Raw genomic sequence first — 20,293 nt, 5'->3', positions numbered from 1 at the left:
GCTTTTCTAGGAATTTCTAGCATTTTTGATTCACCTTCATGTCATTCACAGATATTGGCAGACCTGGAAAACCATGTGCTTTTTAAGGATGACCTAGAATGTCAGAAGCTTATTCTGGAAGCCATGAAATATCATCTTTTACCAGAGAGAAGAACTCTCATGCAAAGTCCAAGGACTAAGCCTAGAAAGTCTACAGTTGGGACACTTTATGCTGTTGGAGGAATGGATAACAACAAAGGTATTAAAGGATATTTATTGCTTTATAAGTTATACCTTGTATTTTCTTTATCAGCAAATGGTGAAATAACTTTCTATTCCAGGATTGATGTGGGGATGTCTAATCAGTCAAGAAATGCTGCCAAGACTTTAGGTCTAATAAAAATCTACTGATATTTAAGGAAAAGAATAATAATGTTAGTGAAAAGAAACTGAGGTTTTAATTCAGTCTTTGTTAAAAATTATTATAATTTTCAGAAAGAAATTTAACAAAAAAAAATTGAATGAAGTTAATTTACCTTAGTTTTAGATTTCTAGAAATTATGTTTGCTCTATAAATGACTCAAATGCTTCTTTCATTCTTTTTTAACCAATGAACAAAGGCAGTTTGATATGCAGTATCATTGATGTGCAGGTATTCCATCCTTAAATAGTTGTCTAAAATATTATGGGTGATTCATGGTCTTCTAATGCAGAAATTTGTCAGTCCTTTAGAGAAAAAACCTAGATAACTAGCTTAAACTAGATTACTACTTTGTCAACAGATAATGGAAGATGAAATTATCCCCATTTTTCTGTGAGGAAAAGTAGAAGGCAGTTGAAATTTTATTTAAGTATTTTGTTGTTATTTGTTGGGATTAAGAATTAAAATTATGTACTTTCATTTCTGCTAAGAAGTCTAATCCACTGATTTCTTGAATGAATTAAATAAAATATTTGAACTTAAAGCTAGCTGTGTTATAAGCCTACATACTCAAAAAAGGCTTTTATTATTTTTTTGGTGATATTCACTGACAACTCCACAGTATCTTAAATTTTAATGTCCGTATTTAGACTGAAGATTATGCCTTCAGAAACACTAGTTCTCATATAAAATAAACTGTACTTAAAAAAAGTATAAAATGATATCTTCAGGATTTTACAACTCTGTGTCTAGGGTATAGTTATTGCAGTTGTTTCACTAAATAGGTTTGGCCATATCATATGCAAAATTACATGACATGCTTTTCCCATAAAGTTACACCAATGAGAATGATGTATGACATTTGTGCATGTGTGAAAAATAAATGGGCAGCATCAAGAGAAGTGTGACAAGCAGGTCAAGGAAGATTAATGCTAACAGTTTCTGTTATATATCAGAAAAAGGTTTTTCACAGGTGGTGGTTGGGCACTGGAACAGGATCCCTAGTGTTCCTGTGGTGACACGGCAGTGGTCACAGCACCAAGACTGTCACAGTTCAAGAAGAATTTGGACAATGCTATCTGGCACCTGGTGTGACTCTTGTGGATGGTCCTGCCCAGGGCCAGGAGTTGGACTTGATGATCCTGATGGGTCCCTTCCAACTCAGCATATTCTGTGACTCTGTAATTCTGTGATTTTTTAAAGTCCCTTCAAACCCAAATTGTTCTATGTTTCTATGATAATAAGAAAATGTTGATGAATCAGTATACATATATTTTTTTTGTAACTGTAGATTATTTTTGTCCATTTAGCATTTATAAGCATTTGTATAGCCAAATGTGAGGCATGGATGTGCACAGAACATTGTCTTTGGATCATAAAATAACTAAAATACAAATGTCCTCTTACTTAGAACAAGTTACTTTGAACACAAGTATTCATTGTGGGTAGGAAATAAACCCAATTTGGATGCAGCAGTATTTGTTCTCATTTACTATAAATGTCTGTTCCTCAGTCGAAATGTAGAAATATTCAGGAAGAGAGCGCAGAGTGTAACACCATTGCAGCATCGACACACAGCCTATTTTGCAGTTTCAGGTCAGGCAGAAGCAGTTTTTTTCTGTAGCAGCAGAAGAGGACACAGAGCAACAGAGGTTCAGCCCTCTGTTGGTGAAAACTCTGACTGAAGATAACCAGGACTTTTATACATTTACAGCAGATACAAACTGCTTTGAGAGGGGGTCTGTTATGGCAGAGCAGCATGTGCACAGTAGGAGCCTTTGTTACAGCTGATGTAATATGTATTCCCAGTAACTCAGGTCCTGCAGCTGTGTAGTCTCGGCTTGCATCTGTTCAACTCATCCCTCTTGTGACTCTTGACTGGCTTTTATGTCCAGTGAGTCTTGTTTCCACATGTCAGTTCAGGAGACCTGTTTGCTTGTTTTGAAGAATCACTGAGTTCATAAAGCAAGCCTGAATATTTGGGCTGTGAGATGATGCTGATACTGTATAATCTCTCCTCAATAATTAATAATTTATTTTTCCCCCCACAACTCTCTTCACTGAAATGCTGACTTGGATGGTTGCAACTCAAAATGATGTATTTTTAATGCTTCCTAGTGTTTGCTACCAAATATGAAACAGTTACACATAAGATCTGGATGAGCTAATCAAATTAGCAATTTATTAAATAACATATAAAATAGTGGGAAAGTACAAATATTATGAAAGTATTTAAAGGTTATGTGGCACATCACATAAAAAGCAGCCTAGCATGCTAAGTTTGTTTTAAAATCTCATCTATAGTTATCTTCCTTTCCATAAAAAAAAGTGATAATTAAAATCCAGGAAATAGCAACTGGAATTTTGCCTGATGTGAAAAGTTAATGCAACATAGTTCTAAATGGATAAAATTGAAAGGATCAAAGTTGGATAATTTTGTAATTTTAATTTCATAATTGTACAAAACCTCATTCAAATCTCTGTTTCTACAGACCTTTGGTTATTCATTAATTTAATTTCAGAGGTGCATGTAAGAAACACACTTTCCCTATATGTTTGCATTACTGAAATGAGATGTATTGATAGATTGGGGGTATATGCTTCTGACAATGTTCCATTCACTTTACCCATTAATATTGTCACACTGACTTCTCTAATTTGGATTATCAGGATTTAATCATCTAATAGCATACGAAAGCTAAGTCCACATATAAAGGAGGACAATAGACTGAAATGAGTAATTGCAAGAAGTGGACGTTTACCAATTTTAAAGAATGATTAAACACTGACTTCCTGCAGCCATCTTGGAATCCTAAATGCAGAGAAAAAACCATGTGATAGAACATGATGTATATGGTCTATGTTAGATGGTGCTATGGAAAATTATGAGCAGGCAAATATACTTGTATTTTACTTGAAGGAAAATATACCAAGAGGAGATTGGTATCAATAATCAAGCAGTCTTACACTGGTGTCAGAATTCTGATTGATGTCTCATGAAGTGTCCTAACCTAGCTGACTCACTAGCTAGCAGTTAGAACAATAAGGGAAAAGTTAGAATAGTAAGGGACAAATGTCTTTCTTGTTTCCAGAAAGACATTTCTCGCAGCAGACTTCACTTAAACCTTATTTATTTTACTTTTATATTTTTCATTCTCATACAGGCATATTTTTTAAATACTGAAAGAAATGTTGGAAAACCTATTGTAAATACTGTAAAGAAATGCAAAAATATGGAGAGGTCATGTTTTTCATCTTAGTAATTCTTGCTTTTTGAGATATGTGTCTGAGATATCTGTAACTTGAAAAGCTATCTGCCTCTTTCCTCTTCAGTTTAGTGAAAATTTGTAAAAACAAAAAAAAGAAAGAAAGTTAAATGCATCAAAATTGTTCTATGGCATTTTGCAAGTGGTAGAAATTACTACAAACCACTTTGTTTTCACATACATAAAACATTTGACGACATTCATTATCTATCCATTTGATGCACATAACTATCTTGAGCAAGCATCTTATCTTCATCTTACTTGCATTTTCATTCAAAATATACAGCGTACAGTAAATGAGTTTAATTTTCAGAATGTGAGTGCTTATAGTCCTGTATTTGTATAATACACAAAAAAACCCCTACTCAAGATAGAGTATTTTTCTTTAAAGAAATAATTCCAATGTGTTTATGACTTTCTATTTTTCCCTGGTGTGCTTTTGGAAAGGTTTTATATAAGTGTGTATATATATATATATATATGTATGTATGTATGTATGTATATATATATGTATGTATATATTTATAAAATCACACATATAAATTATTGAGGTCTTCTCTTAGAAGTTTGAGGGTGTAGCATAGTTAAATACCTCAAACTTTCTGTTGTACTTCACTCTTTCCTTAATCCAGCATGCAAATGAATTCATGGTTGGGACTTCCTGCATTTAATGGTACATAGTGCTCATAATATATTGCTAATATTTTATTGTTATTACTATTAAGAACTTGGTATATTTTCTTATTCCTGTTTGTATATTAGAATGCAAGAAATAGTCTAATGCTTACAAACTTCTCAGGAAAGTTGGAACATCTCCTGGATCCAGCTGTCCTGACCCAGGACCCTCCTGTCCAGCTGCTGGAGCCCAGCATGGTGCTCTTGGAAAACCAGGATCTCTGCTCCGTCTGAAGGATGCTTCTGCCATTTTCCCATTGGCAGGTTCAACCAGTAGTGAAGTTGAGTGTGTGTGCCACAGACAGGCACAGACACAAAAATACACAGAGGACACAGATAGGCTGGTCACACAGATGGTCACAGACAAAGTGCTGCTCTCAGCAGCCCCCACATTTAGGACTCACACCAGACACGTTTTCCCTCCTCCTTTTGGGCTGACAGAGGTTTCTGCACACCACACTCCCCAGGTTCACGAGCACACACACATTCGTGGATCCCCTGAGCACCAGCATGGCTCTGCTGCGCTCCTCACTCATGCTTGTGTCCCAAAATAGCTGGTTTTCATGAGGAGGCCCCCAGTGGCTGGAGGTTAAAGACCTCACTGCTCCCAGTAGCTGGCACCACAGACCAGACTCCAGGAGCAGCTCTTGTCAAGCGGGAACATAAACATGCTGTCATTACTTATGGTATAAGTAGATGTTCACAAAAGAACTGACAAATGAGAAATTGATGGTCCCTTTTGTAATCCTACTCCTTTTATTTATAATATCACATATCTGTCCTCACCATTCCTATGTATGAGTTTCTTCTGCCTTTAGTGCCAGTTTGTTTTCACCTGTGTTTTCGATGAGGACATTTGCTATGTTAAAGGATTATGTAGTTATAGCCTTGAAATACCTCAGGAGGACAATAAGCCAAAATAAATTATGCCTCTGAACTTCGAAGTAGCTGTCTGCATACTGCTTTTATTTAGATACAGTTTTTCTCTGAAATCTTGTCTGCTCTATTTTAACAGTTCTGACTCAGCCCAAAAACTCCAGTGATTTCAAGTATTAGAAGTGAGTAATTTTACTGAGATAGATGGTTGTAATATGAAAGAGCAGGGTCCTGGAGTTGATTAGCCTGCAGAATAGGAGGCTCAGGAGAGACCTTTTGCACTCTCTACAACTTGTAGCAAGGTGGGGGTCAGTCTCTTTTCCAAAGTAACAAGTGATAGGATGAGAGCGAATGACTGCAAATTGCATCAGGGAAGGTTTAGATTGGATATTAGGAAAAAGTTCTTCACTGAAAGAGTTGTCAATCCTTGGAACAGGCTGCCCAGGGAAGTGGTTGAGTCCCCATCCCTGGAGGTATTTAAAAGGTGTATAGATGTGGCACAGAGGCACATGGTTTAGCGGTGACCTCAGTAGCTAGGTTAAAGGTTGGACTCAATCGTAAAGTTCTTTTTCAACTAAAATGATTCTATGGTTCTGTGTTTACTAATTTCCATGTAATATATTTCAGTATTCTTTCTTATAGTTTCTGGAGTTCATTTTTCCAAAAAATTTACACATTTAAGTGTGGGGTTTTTTTAAACATAAAATGTATGTTGTTATAATCCTTTTTTTCTCAGACATTTAATAGGTAGCAATGGTAAATAATTACAGCATAATTTACCTTAATTGTAAAATGAACTAATAAACAAGTAACATTCCATTAGCTTTAGGTCAACACTGTGTACCAATGACCAACTCTGTTTTCCTTTTTCACACATTCTGGAAGACTAAATAGGAAAAGAATAATGGAGTATATAAACAAGAACAGCCAAGCAGAGAAATGTCTCTCATTGGAGTCATTAAGACAGCATAGTAATGAGGTTGTCATTGTGGTGAGTTTTCCTGAGAAAATTAGAAAGCCAAAGTAAGAGGCAGGCAGGCTATGCAGAATGGATAACAGAATTTTTCAGTCTCTGTATTGCAAATGTGCATTGAAACTTACTTATCCTTTTAGATTTCTTAAATGAAACAGACATAAGTTACCTGCTTGAAAATAAAAAAATAGAAATCCACTGCTTTTTAAGACAGAAAACAAGACATTTTCCCAAATTTTGGGAAAATTAGTTTTATCTACTGCAGAAATTCATATTTTCAGGTACTTTAATATAGCCCAAGAGTTCATCATTGGATATATGTTTGATAAACTGCAAAGAGAGTATGATTTTTAGTTTGATTCGATGAAACAAAAATGAACTGTTTCAAGAAATATATGCATATGATGTATTTAGCTAACAACAAAACATTCTGGGGAGAGAAAGATAATTAATGAAATAAATAATAATAAAATGAAATAATAATAATGAAATAATAATAATGAAATAATAATAATAATGAAATAATAATAATGAAATAATTAATACTTAATGAACCTCAGGAAGTTCAACATGGGGAAGTGCAAAGTCCTGCATCTCAAGAGGAACAACCCCTGGAACCAGTATAATCTGAGGGCCACCCAGCTGGAAAGCAGCTTGGCAGGAAACAACCTGGGGTCATTTTACCCCTATACCAAACATCTGCATAATCATTGTTCAGATATATGGAAATGCCAAAATTACACATGTAGATTTGATCCCTGAAAGCAGATCTAGGGAGCAGAGGAAGCTGTACAGAGCAGCCACCCTTTCTGTCTCACTGTCCTAAATTCTGCTATCGAAGAGTCAAGCTAATGATCAAAATTGTCCTTTCTGGCTTGAAAACAGGAGACACATAGCTTGTGGACATTGGAGAGATAAGATCACAGCATGTTCTCTGTGCTAAGCTCTTAAAATCGTTCTTCACCAGATTTTCTTTCTTTAGTTTTGCATTTTTATTCCAATTCAGGTTTAAATACTCCTCTATTCCTTCTCTTTTCAGTCATTAACATTGCTTACATTTTCCACACTCTGCTCAGATCTGGAAATACTGATGAATCCTTTAATAGCATCTCGGATAGATGATGAAAGGACTGGAGCATCTCTCCTATGAATAAAGGCTGAGAAATCTGTGACTGTTTAGCCCAGAGAAAAGAATGTGAACCAGATGACCTCCAGAGGTCCCTTCAACCTCAACTGTTCTGTGATTCTCTACCATGTTAGTATAATTGTAGAGTAAAAGTAGAGCTTGGTTAATTACTTCAGCAGAGGAATATAAAATACACTGGTTAATCACTAATGAGATAATTAAATCTATAAATCACACTAAAATTCTCTCCTAATCCAGTTCTTATAAGTATTAACATGATTATTTCCTTCTTTTCACTGCTGTGATTTTCAATATGTTCCAGAACATTCAGTCTCGTAGGCCAACTAGCAGTCAAAGCACTTCTGAATAGAAAAAATAATCCAGATTTTAACACCATCTGGTATTTTTTTACTACTTATTTTATATCATCTAATTTCTGGCACTTTTTTAATCGTAGTTATCTTCTGAAACTGCTGATTCAGTTATGGTTTGAAATAAAGTGAAGATCCTGAAGTGATCTATTCTGAAGCCTACATGGCTTCAAATATAAGAGAAGAGCCAAAATTATCACACACAAGATAAATTTCACCTTGGCCATCTGGTATTCACTATTGTTGATAGAAACTATGGGGTCAAGCAGACAGTACCAGAAGCTGCTGCGTGTATTTGGGAGATTATTCTCCCAAGAACACGCCTCTGTTCTTCCTCATTGCTTCCTTACTACTTACTCTATTGTCTGACATTTCCAGTGCAGATATTTTATCACTGATTAAAGTGCACAGAAAAAAAAAGGAAACCTTGTGTGCAATTTGGAGAAGAAACATACCTGGCAGATGGATGATTTAGAGAACTTCTATACTATCAGAAACATTATGTATCTTGTTCTCAAGACAATTCACTTCTGGAACCACTCTCAATACCCAGTGTGGTAGACTAGCATAGTGCATGATATGAATCATTAATAAAAGGAAGTTTTGTAACTTTTAGACTAGATAAAAACATAAACCATGAATGTTTTATGTAATAAAACATAGCACTATATTATAAAACAAAACACCCAACATTAAAGACATTGCCTAAAATCACTGTGGAAAAGCTGTCATTTCTGATACTCAAAAATATAAACGTTGGTGGAAAAAACTTGTGTTGGTTTTAGAGAACTCTGATCATATAGAATAACTGAATATTCCCAAGGGTTTTCTGATTTTTTTTTTTCATATCACTTTATGGCAAATCCTTGTGACATTTTAATACATTATTTTCACTGAGAAAAGAGCAATATTCCTTTTTTTGTACATGTTATAGTTTTTTGAAGAGTTTAAAGGAATTTTTTGCAGTCTGACTACAGAGTAGTGAACTGCTACCCTGTGTTACCATTTTCTCTATAGCTCTTTCATTACCAAAATATTCTTCTTGGTATCTACATCAGTAACCTGCTTAGGTCACATATGTTCCACTTGAGTAACTGTCTTTTCAGTTCAAAATGTAATGTTGCAGATCACTGGATCAAGGTCATCATTTTGCATCTACTCACAGCAGCATCTCTAAATCTTGAACAAAATTATCAGAGCACCAGTCAGCAACAGCTTCAGCAATAGCAAAATCAGCAGAAAGTGTTACCGGGGAAAAAAAGTAGAAATGTTTTTATGATAAATGTAGAATTCCTACCCTTCTTTATGTGTTTAAATACCAAATCATTCTAATAGAAAGGAAAAAATATAAGGTACCTTTATGGTGGAAATGTCTACATTGAATAAAAAGGTGGGGTTGGGGACAAGGGCAGATATTTAGGATTTGCATCTGCTTATGAAACAATTTTCACTTTTTTTTAATATACTGCTGGCTATATAAAAATTTACATGAAATTACATTTAAAAATGTATTCTATTATAGTTTCCTTCACTTGTGTATCACTACTGGTTTTTGAGTTGTCTAATGGTTAGAAAAGAAATACATGACTTATTAGACTGTCTTTAAGATACTGGATATGAAACTGTAAAGATTAAACAAAAACAAATACACAGAATATTGAGGATTTTACAGTAAAAGTGCTACACACCCAGGCAATTCCTCTCTACATACACAGATGCACAATCCCCTATTTTTCAGATGGACAGAGTTCTAAAACAGAGTTATTTCAGTGTGTAGCATTGAAGACAGAGTATACGAAAAAGACATAGAGAGGTGAAACAGAATTAATTTAATATCTATTGGTGTGATTAAAAAAAGCGCGTAGTAAATTTAAAACCTATGCCATGACTATGGCAGCACAAATGATTTCCAGTAAGAAATAAGGATATTTCTTGATGTTCTGGATACATTTCAACATATTTTTTTTCTAACCTAAATTCTACTTATGATCCAATTGGGTATTGGATGAGATTAGTTCTGTGTATTGTGCATACTTTCATAGGCATTATAAACCTGATTAATCAAGGTCTATGAAGTAATGAGAGACTTACAGAGAAAGAAAACTTTAGAAAATAAATACCGTAGATGATCAGAGTAGTGTTGCATGAATGTTCAACTGCTGCTGACAACCCCTCTGTGTGTGCAGCAGGGGTGAATGTGATCCTACCGTGCCATGTTTCTGTGAAACAATAAAGTACTAGATCTCACAGTTTTACCTTTATGTACAGAACAGTACTCTATTGCACAATATAAATTTCTATTTTTTTGCTTTAATTACAATTTGTAAACTTATTTATGACTTTTTTTCATGAAGCCTTTCAAGTGATATTCTAATTATCTTCTATTACACTTCATCTTTTTCTAAAATAAGCAATTTTTGCTTATCACTGGAACCAGCATCTGACTGAGTGACTCCACTGTACCACAGCATGGTGGTTTAAAAACTCTAGATACTGATCTCACCTTAGAAGTGGTGAAAATGAATGGGGATAAGGTTCCATCCCTCTCTCTGCTAGTTGCATATGTCCAGGGATACTCTGTAGTCCTTCCAGATCCGGTGGCAAAGAGCGACTCATTGTCCTGCGATGTAATTCTTGATTATATATGCACTTTTTCAGAGTTAATGAAATAATGTGAGGACTGTGTCACAGACAACTAGAATGGTGTTTGTATATCAGGGTATGGATGCTTAAAAAGTGTAAAGGTGCTTAACCTTAGAAAACCTACTGAAATCCTTATCAGCACTGCAGGATGGATGAAATCAAATGTGCTGCATTCTCATCCAGTCTGCCATTGTGGATTGGACCCTGAAGTGAATGCTGCATACAAATATTTCTTCCGTTTTTATTTTACTGCTCCCACTAGAACCTAGTAAGGCACAAATACATGTGAAATATAAACAATCAGGGTCAGGGAACAAGCTGGGGGCCATGCTATTTGGCAGAACAGATGCTTCTTAGTTTGTTATTTGCACCTGGCTGAAAACTTTGGAGGTAGACACAAGGGCAATGCAAGCAATCATATAGGAATTGCAGGATAAACATTCTCCCTATACCCTCCCTGCTCCAGAATATCAAAAATTCCTTTGTGAAATAAATAAACAAATTAAAGATACAAAAGTGATGTTTTTAGAATGGATCCTGTAAATTCAATTCTTCACAGACATGGTTGGATTCAAACCTTTCCTGCTCAGGAGCAAACAACAGAAAGACATGCTAAGATAAGCCTAAGAACAGTCCTATTTGTGTCTTATTCTGTTCCCTGCAACATCCTGTCTTTATGTCAGTACAAAATTCCTTATTGCATTTTTAAATTATGTCAATCTTGGACTTAACATTACAATGTGTTCTCTTCATGAACTAGCTACAATCTTTCCTCTCAAACCTGTGTTTCTAAATCTCCTATGTATTATCTCACATATTTTGTCCCTCAGTTACTTCCATTCCTTTGCATGTTTCTCTTCTCTGACTTTCTCCCTCCAAACTATTCTAAAAAATTGCAAGTAATGTTTGAGTAGGGCAAAGTGGTGCTGTTATTTTAGAGAGTGTAGATAAAGAACTTCAGAAGCAAAATAATTGTCTGCCAAGTTCCTTTTTTTCCTGTCTTTTATTTTCCTTCCCCCACAAAGAGTCTGGGGCAATTGCAAAGGCTGCTGTAAAAGGCAAAATATTTAGGGCAGAGTATGTAAAGAAAAAGATTAGAAAAGAGGTGAGATAGACATGTGCAACATATGGTTATATAGTTTTGGGACCGGTAATTATTCAAACCACAGGGATTTGCATAATTAAAAAATTATGATACAGTTGTGGCTCTGTAGTTTATAGAAAATCTCTCTCTACAGGCTGTGATAATTTTAAGTAATGTTTGTGTTAAATTCAAGGCCATATTTCCTTATAGCAGGAGTAGAACCATCAGTAAGTTGGAAGTAAAATAACTGCAAAATATTAACAAGTAAATTTGAAAATATGACTCACACTCTGTACGTTGTATACTTACTTTAAAATTTAGGAGTTATTTAGTCAGTACTCAGACAGCAGGGTTACTATTTTAAGAACAACAGCTTTTCAGGACAGAAATTTTATGTTCAATTTCTTTATAAAGCACTTTCCAAATGCTTTGTTAGGTTCTGGGAATGAACAGTCCCTTGGCCCCTGGCTGCATTGGTGAATGGATACTACAGTGCATATATACAATCTATAGTCGGGAACATTTTACTTTTCTAAACTGAATAAATATACCTCCTTAAAATTTACATATTTTGAATACACATCTTTATATTTTTCTGATTTTTCAAGGAAAGTGCACAGGCATAATTATAGCACAGGAAGAGGGAACAGGCTATGATAGCAGGCAGGCAAGGACCATGGCAAAGAAACATTTTATTGTCACTGTATGTGTTTCAAACAATAAAATGAAAATCTGCAAGTGCTAATAATAAAATCAGTTATAATAATAAAATAAGTTAGATAAGTTGCAATTATAAAATAAGTTATGAATACTGAAAGAAACTTTAAGGAACATAAAACAATGATACTGCATTAAAATGTTGTCTAATAATTTGTACTTAAAGAGCATTTAATCTTATTATTCACATTAACTAAAATGAATCAGAATTCTAGGAAAAAAAAGTGTTCTATTGTTCCTGAAATATGTTATATATGGGAAACCAAGTTATACCTGAAAGTTGAAGACAGAAAATAGTTCTTGTGTCCTAAAACTTTTGTTTTCAAAGTATTTATTGTTGAAAGCTATTTTAAAGTGTCAGCATTGTTTTATCTATATTCTCATAGAAAACAAATATAATAGAAAAATTGCCTGCAGTCCCTTCCTTTGTCTTAAATTGCCATAACCTGCATTACCAAAACCTATATGGTGTCTCCCCTTTCATTCTGCTATATGAAATACTAACAACTGACATAAGAACTAGAATATGGTTCATCTAAATTTTAGTGTTTACATTATACATGTCTACACCTAAACTATACAGTCAATGCTGAGTATAGTCAATACTGATGCAGATAGTACACTTGGTCTAGTCAAGACCAGCATTTACTACACAGGAGAGATGTACAGAATCCACTAGCAGCACTGACCACCACCACCCTGGGAGCTTATACAAATAGCTCAAATTGAAGATACTTACATTTTCATGTTTAAAGCTGTGTCCATCCCCTCTCCTGATAGAATGAACTGAATCCATTCCAGTTATCGAAACCAGTCAGGAAATTGAACAAAGGAAGAAATTGCGTCTGTTCAGAAAATACTGTAGCAGTGTGTCTGTAGTGAAATATCATCACTCTATTATTATTGTTTAAATTCATCTTTTACCTGTCTCTGAGTGTTTTCATTCCTACTCTGTGAAACTTTTTGTCTATTGCCATCATCATATTCTTCCCACCATCTTACTTTCATCTTACTATCTGCTTTTATCCATTTTCTTTCATATTGTCCCAATTATATTACTTCTACCTACTTAAATTTCTTGAATAAATATATGGCCATAGACTGAAAAAATATTTGATGCTATCACATTATTTATTTCTATATGCCTTACTTCTCTTTTTCTGCCTGTGTCTGGTTTTTAGTCTGTAATATATAAAGTTGATTTTTACTTTGATTTTTCCAGTACCTAGCATAGTGGGACATATTGTGAATGGTTCTTTACCTACCACCATATGATTAATAATGTAGATTTTTCTGGTCCAGAAATCTACAGCCTATTTAAATCAGAAATTTATTTGGTTTATTTAGCTATATCAAAGGTAATAAATTTACAACTATTTATAGTTCTAAATGTACCAATACATTGTTATTAATACAGTAAAATCACATCAACATTGCAGTAAATTCAACAATAAGCTCTTCATTAATCATTTCCATTTCCATTTGAACACATTTTCTCTTACATGTAGTGTTGAATCAATTTATTTCTGTTTCTTCTTTCTGCTTCTTTTTTTCCCATATTTCTAACAGTTTTTTGTAGCATCTGATAAAATCATAGCTCCATGAACCTGTGAAACAGAGGCTTAATCTGCTATCATAGGGCATCCAACAGAACTGTCATTGTAATGTGTGCTTAAGTTATTTAACTCTACCATGAAAAGACTCCTATGAGATCATAGATAGATGCATAGATAAATAGAAAGAGATATATGTATAATGTTATTGTGAAAAGTCTACAGGGAAAACAAAATTATAAAATTTTACAATTATAGACACTATAGACAAGTCAAAACATTTATGGTCTCTGCTTCAGTAATGTTTCCCATTTCCTGCTTTCTTTCTGATACCATGCTAGTTTAATGACAGACTTGCTTATTTATTCTTTTTCCAGTCATGTAAAGATGGTCTAAAATTACATCAGCTTTCTACTGATAAGAAGAGAGATAAAATATCAATAAGAGATTGAAGTATATAAAAAATTTGAGTATTAATTACTTATTGATTACTTTCTGTAAAGATAGATGTACGCCATAATCACTTTGACCTGCATAATTCCATAATACCCATAATATCAATGGCTGCCTAAAGTCAGTAGGTGTCCTTTATTGAAAATATGTATGGAAAAATGTCTTTCACAGCAAAATGATGCACTACCTATCAAAGTTCATATTTCTTACATTGTTTTTACTCACATAAATACATTTGCAATCTATGATTCCTGTCCCACTACACTAAGTAAAAAACTAATCTTTTATGAACATCTATTATTATATTATTGCCTAAAAGTTATTATGAAAACAAGTTACACTGTCATTCGTGATGAGAAAGACCATGACTTGGCACTTTATTGTATATTTATGACTAGTATACTTTCCTGGAGCTTTGTGCAGTGAGCTTTTGTTACAGTTTTCTGCATTTTGAGAGTCAATTGAATTGATAACTTGCTCCTTTAATCCTGTTCATCTTGTTTCAATAACTCTAGTTACTCCAGTATCTCAGGGACTAGACACAAACACCCACTATCAATTTTGGCAGAAAAAAATCGTAATCAGGAATTGCTTTTGTGACATTCTTTTGTAGGAACTCTTATACTCCCTGATATATTATTTAATTTCTGTATCTCTAAAATAGAGACTTAAAGATAGACACTATATTCTACTTTCCCAGGCAGGTTCTGCTTAACTAACCTGATCTTCTATGACAAGGTGACCCACTTAGTGGATGAAGGAAAGGCTATATAAGTTGTCTGCTTGAAATTTAGTAAAACCTTTGACACCATTTCCCACAGCATTCTCCCGGATAAACTGGGTGCTCATAGCCTGGATGTATGTACTCTTATCTGGGTAAAAACCATCAAGATGTCCAAGCTGAAAGAGAGATGGTAAGTGGATTTAAATCCTGTTGGCAGCCACTCACAAGTGGTGGTCAGGACAGTGCCATTTAATATCTTTACCTGTGATCTGGATGAAGTGATCTAGTGCACCTTCAGGCAGTTTGCAGATGACATCAAGTTGGTGGGAGTGTTGATCTGCTGCAGCATAGGAAAGCTCTGCAGAGGGATCTTGGACAGGCTGACTGGATGGGCAGAGACCAGTTGTATGAGTTTCAATAAGCTGAAGTGCTAGGTCTTGCACTTGGGTCACAACAACCCCATGCAGCACTACAGGCTTGGGGCAGAGTGGCTTGAAAACTGCCTGGTGGAAAAGGACCTGGGGGTGTTGATTTACAGACAGCAGAATATGAGCTATCAGTGTGCCCAGGTGACCAAGGAGGCCAATGGCATCTTTTCTTGTATCAGAAATATTCTTGCCAGCAGGACTAGGGAAGTGATTGTTCCACTGTGCTCAGCACTGGTGAGCACACATCAGGTACTGTGTTCAGTTCTGTGCCTCTCACTACTAGAAAGACATTGAGGTGCTGGAATGCTCCCAGAGAAGGGCAGCAGAGCTAATGAAAGGTCTGTAGCACAAGTCTTATGAGGAGTGGCTGAGGGAGCTGGTGTTTAGCCTGGAGAAGAGGAGGCTCAGGGGGGACCCTCAACTACATGAAAAGAGGTTGTAGCAAGGTGGGTGTCAATCTCTCCTGTCAAGTAACAAGTGACAGGAAATGTTCTCACTAGAAGAGGTTTAGATTGGATATGAGGAAAAGCTTCTTCACTGAAGATGTTATCAGGCAGTGGAATTGCCCAGGGAAGTGACAGACTCCCCATCCCTAGAGGTATTTCAAAGATGTGTAGATGTGCCACTTGGGGATATGGTTTAGTGGTTGACTTGGCAGTGCTGGGTTACTGGTTGGATGCGATTCTATGATCCACTTAGACTCCTTGGTGCAGCTTTGGTCCATTTCTATATGTCCTAACAGTGGATACTGGGAAGAAAAACTCCACTTCAGCTCCTCGGGAAGCTGTAGAGAACAATGAATTAACCTCTCAACCTCCTTTTCCAAATTAGACAACCCCTAAAGACCCCAGCCTCTTCTCACAGGACATTCCTTACAGCCCCTTCACCAGCTTTTCTGCCCTTCTCTGGATGCATTCAAGGAGCTCCACATCCTTCTGAAGTTGTGGGGCCCAGGACTGCACACAGTACTTCACATGAGGCCACACCAGTGATGAATACAGTGGGTTATCACTTCTTTTGATCAGCTGACTGTGCTGTCTTTGGTGCACCCACCCCTGGATAATTCAGAGCTTCTGCTTTTATTTTTTTCAGAGCAAATAAATTAGTTTTAATATTTGTGATGTCAACATTTGGAAATGTAAGGATACTCTCTTTCTGAAAGTATTATATTCAAATATATTCAAACCATAAAATATATGATAAATGAAAAATCAATATTCTAATATGTTACTGATTTTATATATCCAAAGGACCCAATTCTTAAAGAGCTAAACTAATTTGTCTATTATAATCCTGTTGGAATTAATCAAGGTTTTGCCTCCTATTCTAGGTGCAGAATATCCTTTTACTTGCAAGATCAAAACAGTTGAGCTAAACAAAAGAATCTATTACTTTGTCAGAAATACCCTTTTTTCTTCCTAGGTAGAAGTTTATTCCCTTTTATAATCTTAGTTGTCCTATTACTTGTCCATTTGTATGTGAATGAAGAAGTTCTCAATAATCTGCAATTAAACTTATCCTAAAATCTCTGTTGATGATATCTTTCAGCGGTTCCACCACCTTTTTGTTGAAAGATTTTTCCTGTTTAAATTTAACTCCAGCAGAGCCATTGCAATCAAAATATTTTAAAACAGAACAGCACTAAGACAAGACAGGTTTTTTTGTTCAATTACATATTTTTTGGTTTGGGTTTTTTTCCATTACAAGTACCTAATCAGAAAGAATTATCTGAATGTCATTAAACCAAATGCAATACTATGACTTAAATTAGGAATATCTTAATGCTAATTAAAAAACTATATTTTTGTGTTCTTAGAACCTATTCAATTGGAGAAAGTGCATTAAAAACAGTACTGATGTCTGATATGTGGGGTAAATTTTCCTCCCTTCAATTTAAACAGAGGACTTCATGTAGTTGGGAGTGAAAGCTGGCAGGAATTGTTAAGATTTTAGTTCATAAATATGTATATTTTTTCCTGGATAGTTGTTCATATAAATAATATATAAATAACAAGAAATTCAAATAAATATGGGACATAGCAGGAGATGGAGAGGATTACAACAGTCTTTTATTCATATATTATTTGATTCACTGTCTTAAGTGAAAGTGTTTCATATATGAGGTTTTATCTTGTTGAAAGTTTTGAATGGATCATGCCTAGGAAAAGAAACTGATGGCTACAGTCACCACCCCAGATCATGCAATCAGATTGCAAAGGGCTTTATGAGGTCTCTAGTCCAACTTGCTTCTCAAAGCAGGGTTAGCTATGAGATCAAACCATACTCATTTGGGTCTTGAAAGCCTTGAAGGATGAAGCCCCAATGTCTATGGATGAACTGTTCAATTTGTTTGACTATCTTCCTGATGAGGACATAGCACCGTTTTTAAAAATTTATTTACTTGTATTTGTTTGTTTAGGCAGGCTCATATCCAGCTGTATACTGAGACTGTTCCATGACAGGACTGATGTATCAACAGAATAGATGTTGGTTCATTTTGTGGTTGGGGCTATAAGCAGAGGTTACATCTGCTTCTCCATTTGCTGCAGGAACAGGGGAGAGACTGTAGATGTTTTCTACATAGCTATTTAACATTGAGGCTCTGTTGTCTAGAGTTTCAGCAGGTAGATTAGTTGAGATGAGATTTTACTCATTTTACAAGTTGCAGGCTGATCACCCATGCTGAGAGTCCTGAGTGATGAGATTTTTAACTTGGCTCAGTGTTTTTCGAAAAAAGTCTGGAGAATGGCCTGACTAGAATGATGACAGATACTAAAAAGCTATAGTGACAAATTATAGGAAATTCTAAGGCCTAGAGTTCTTCCTATAGGAACTGTCATCAAATAGTGTTATAAAGATGTCGCTTCCACCTTCTTCTTCATGTGATCTTGGCATCCATAGAGAGTCTATGGGCATACCTGTGCTGAGACAGAACTGACTGGCCTGCATGAAATAGAATTCAGCCAAAAAAAGACAAACTATGCTTTTATGCCCATCAACAAGATAGCTATATTCTTTTAGCTGATTCTATCATCTCTTCTTCATCCATGAGCTGATTTTATCTAAGGACTATGGTAATTTAAGAGATCTTTTTTTTTTTTTGTCTGAAATGCAGTCTAGAATGTATTATATTCGTGTTCCTGACACTAAAGATGATTTTATAGGACTGAAACCTATTTCACTTTGTGTTGTTGTTTTTGTTATTATTATTGTTGCTGTTCTTGTTATTGTATCATCCACATTCTTATCATCGTTACAGATTAGCAAGGTACCTTATTGGATAAACAGAGTTCAAGCACTCCAGAAACTCCTTGATTAGATGCTCAATATGTAATTTAAGAAAACTTTGTCTCAACTCAGACTTAGCCAATATTAGAAAATATATAGCTGAGCATAATTCAAAGACTCTATTTGTTATGTAAGCACTATTTTCTGAAATCAGAATGGCAAAACTTTTAAACTGTACTCTTTACCATTTGAGTAGACAGTATTTCTCGCTTTATGGTGAACTTACCACCAGCTGCTGCACGAGAGGAACCCCAAAGAGAAGATACAAGGACTCCCTGAAACAACATCTCAGCCTTGGCCATATTTATCACCATAACTGGTCTACTCTGGCCTCCAATCGGGAGGCCTGGAGACACACCATCTATAACGCTGCTGATGCTTTTGAGAAAGCACGCAGGATCACCCTTGAGGAGAAAAGACAATGCAGAAAGAATTGTGTCTTGCAGAATTTACCACCTAAGGAGTCTTTCTGCTGTGCCTTTTGTAATCGGATATGTCTGTCTCGTATTGGCCTTTTTAGCCACCAGCGTGTTTGTAACAAACGTGGGTAGAGCCCTCCCCAAATCTTCATTCGCGAATCCCAGCCATGAATGAAAGACAGTATTACGGAACTCATGTGCTACAGTTCTAGCTTTTAGCATGAATATATTCCACATATAAAAAATTTCCAGCAGTACAACTTTATTAATATGCATCATTATAATATGCCCTGCAGCACCACCAAAAACCTGTATCAAATAATCTGTATATTTTCTTCTTTCAAACCTGAGGATTTATGCATTTACAACTCAATTTTAAACTAGAGTCAAAAAGAGAAATAAATATGTCTCTTTGAATCAAATGCAAAATTTACTTCATATATCTTATGGCTTCATAAAACTAGAAAGGGATTTAATCCAGTTGTTTTGTTGTATTGTACATTATTGCTGCTCTGCTACACTTAGATACTAATTGAATTTAAATTATGTCTTTTTTAGTTCAATTAACAAAGCTATTGCTTTCTTGATGTTTGTTTGCACTCAGTTCATTGCTCTTTTGTTCCAAAGAATGAATGAATCCTGAAATAATTAATTCCCATGGAATTCTAACCTTTTATTATAATCCAAATAGCTAGTTGGTAAAGCTTAATAATTATGTTGATTTTTTTCTGTAGGATATTTAAGCTTTGGAAGCACCATTATGTGTACCATTAAGATAAAACACCAGTTACATTTCAGATGTATTATCAAGTCACCCTCTAAAGGATTAATTTAAATTCATCTATTATTTAGGTATTTGTAGTTCTGTTTTAAATTTTTCTACTGTCATACTACAATAAATGGAATGCATGACTGACATTCTGGAATCTAGTTAAGTTAATTATGCTTCCTTTATCCCTCTTTTTTTGTTAATAAACTCTTCATTTCTTATAACATCGTTGTGATATCTTGCATATTACGTGCGAGTTAGTTTAAACAGTGGAGGCTTCTTAATGACATTTTCATTACTAAATGGTAAGTTATATTACGCATAATGGTCTTTATAGTTTTTTAATTAATCTTTGAAAGTAATTCAAATTACTAAACTCAGAAGGAAATAGTTTTGACTGGATATGGAAACATTCTTGAAATATTTTGCTTCAGATTGTAAGTATAGCATTCTCTACTTCCAGCAGAAGCATGTCTGAAAGAAACCCTACACAAGTATCTAAAATAAGAACAAAAACATGAATGCAAA

At 35.0% G+C, this 20,293-nt stretch overlaps 1 protein-coding gene across 1 annotated transcript in view; it reads left to right on the top strand.

Moving 5' to 3' along the window:
* Positions 1-20,293, top strand: part of KLHL1 (kelch like family member 1) — a 142,851-nt gene that overhangs the window by 85,727 nt on the left and 36,831 nt on the right. Inside the window, exon 5 of the mRNA XM_018070994.3 lies at positions 52-238. Coding sequence (XP_017926483.1) covers positions 52-238 — 187 coding nt within the window. The remainder of the gene's footprint in view (positions 1-51; positions 239-20,293) is intronic.

Source organism: Manacus vitellinus, unplaced genomic scaffold (genome assembly GCF_001715985.3).
Source record: "Manacus vitellinus isolate BGI_N305 unplaced genomic scaffold, ASM171598v3 scaffold_2_pilon, whole genome shotgun sequence".
Classification (NCBI taxonomy): Eukaryota; Metazoa; Chordata; class Aves; order Passeriformes; family Pipridae; genus Manacus; species Manacus vitellinus.
This window is presented reverse-complemented; position numbering and strand designations above follow the sequence as displayed.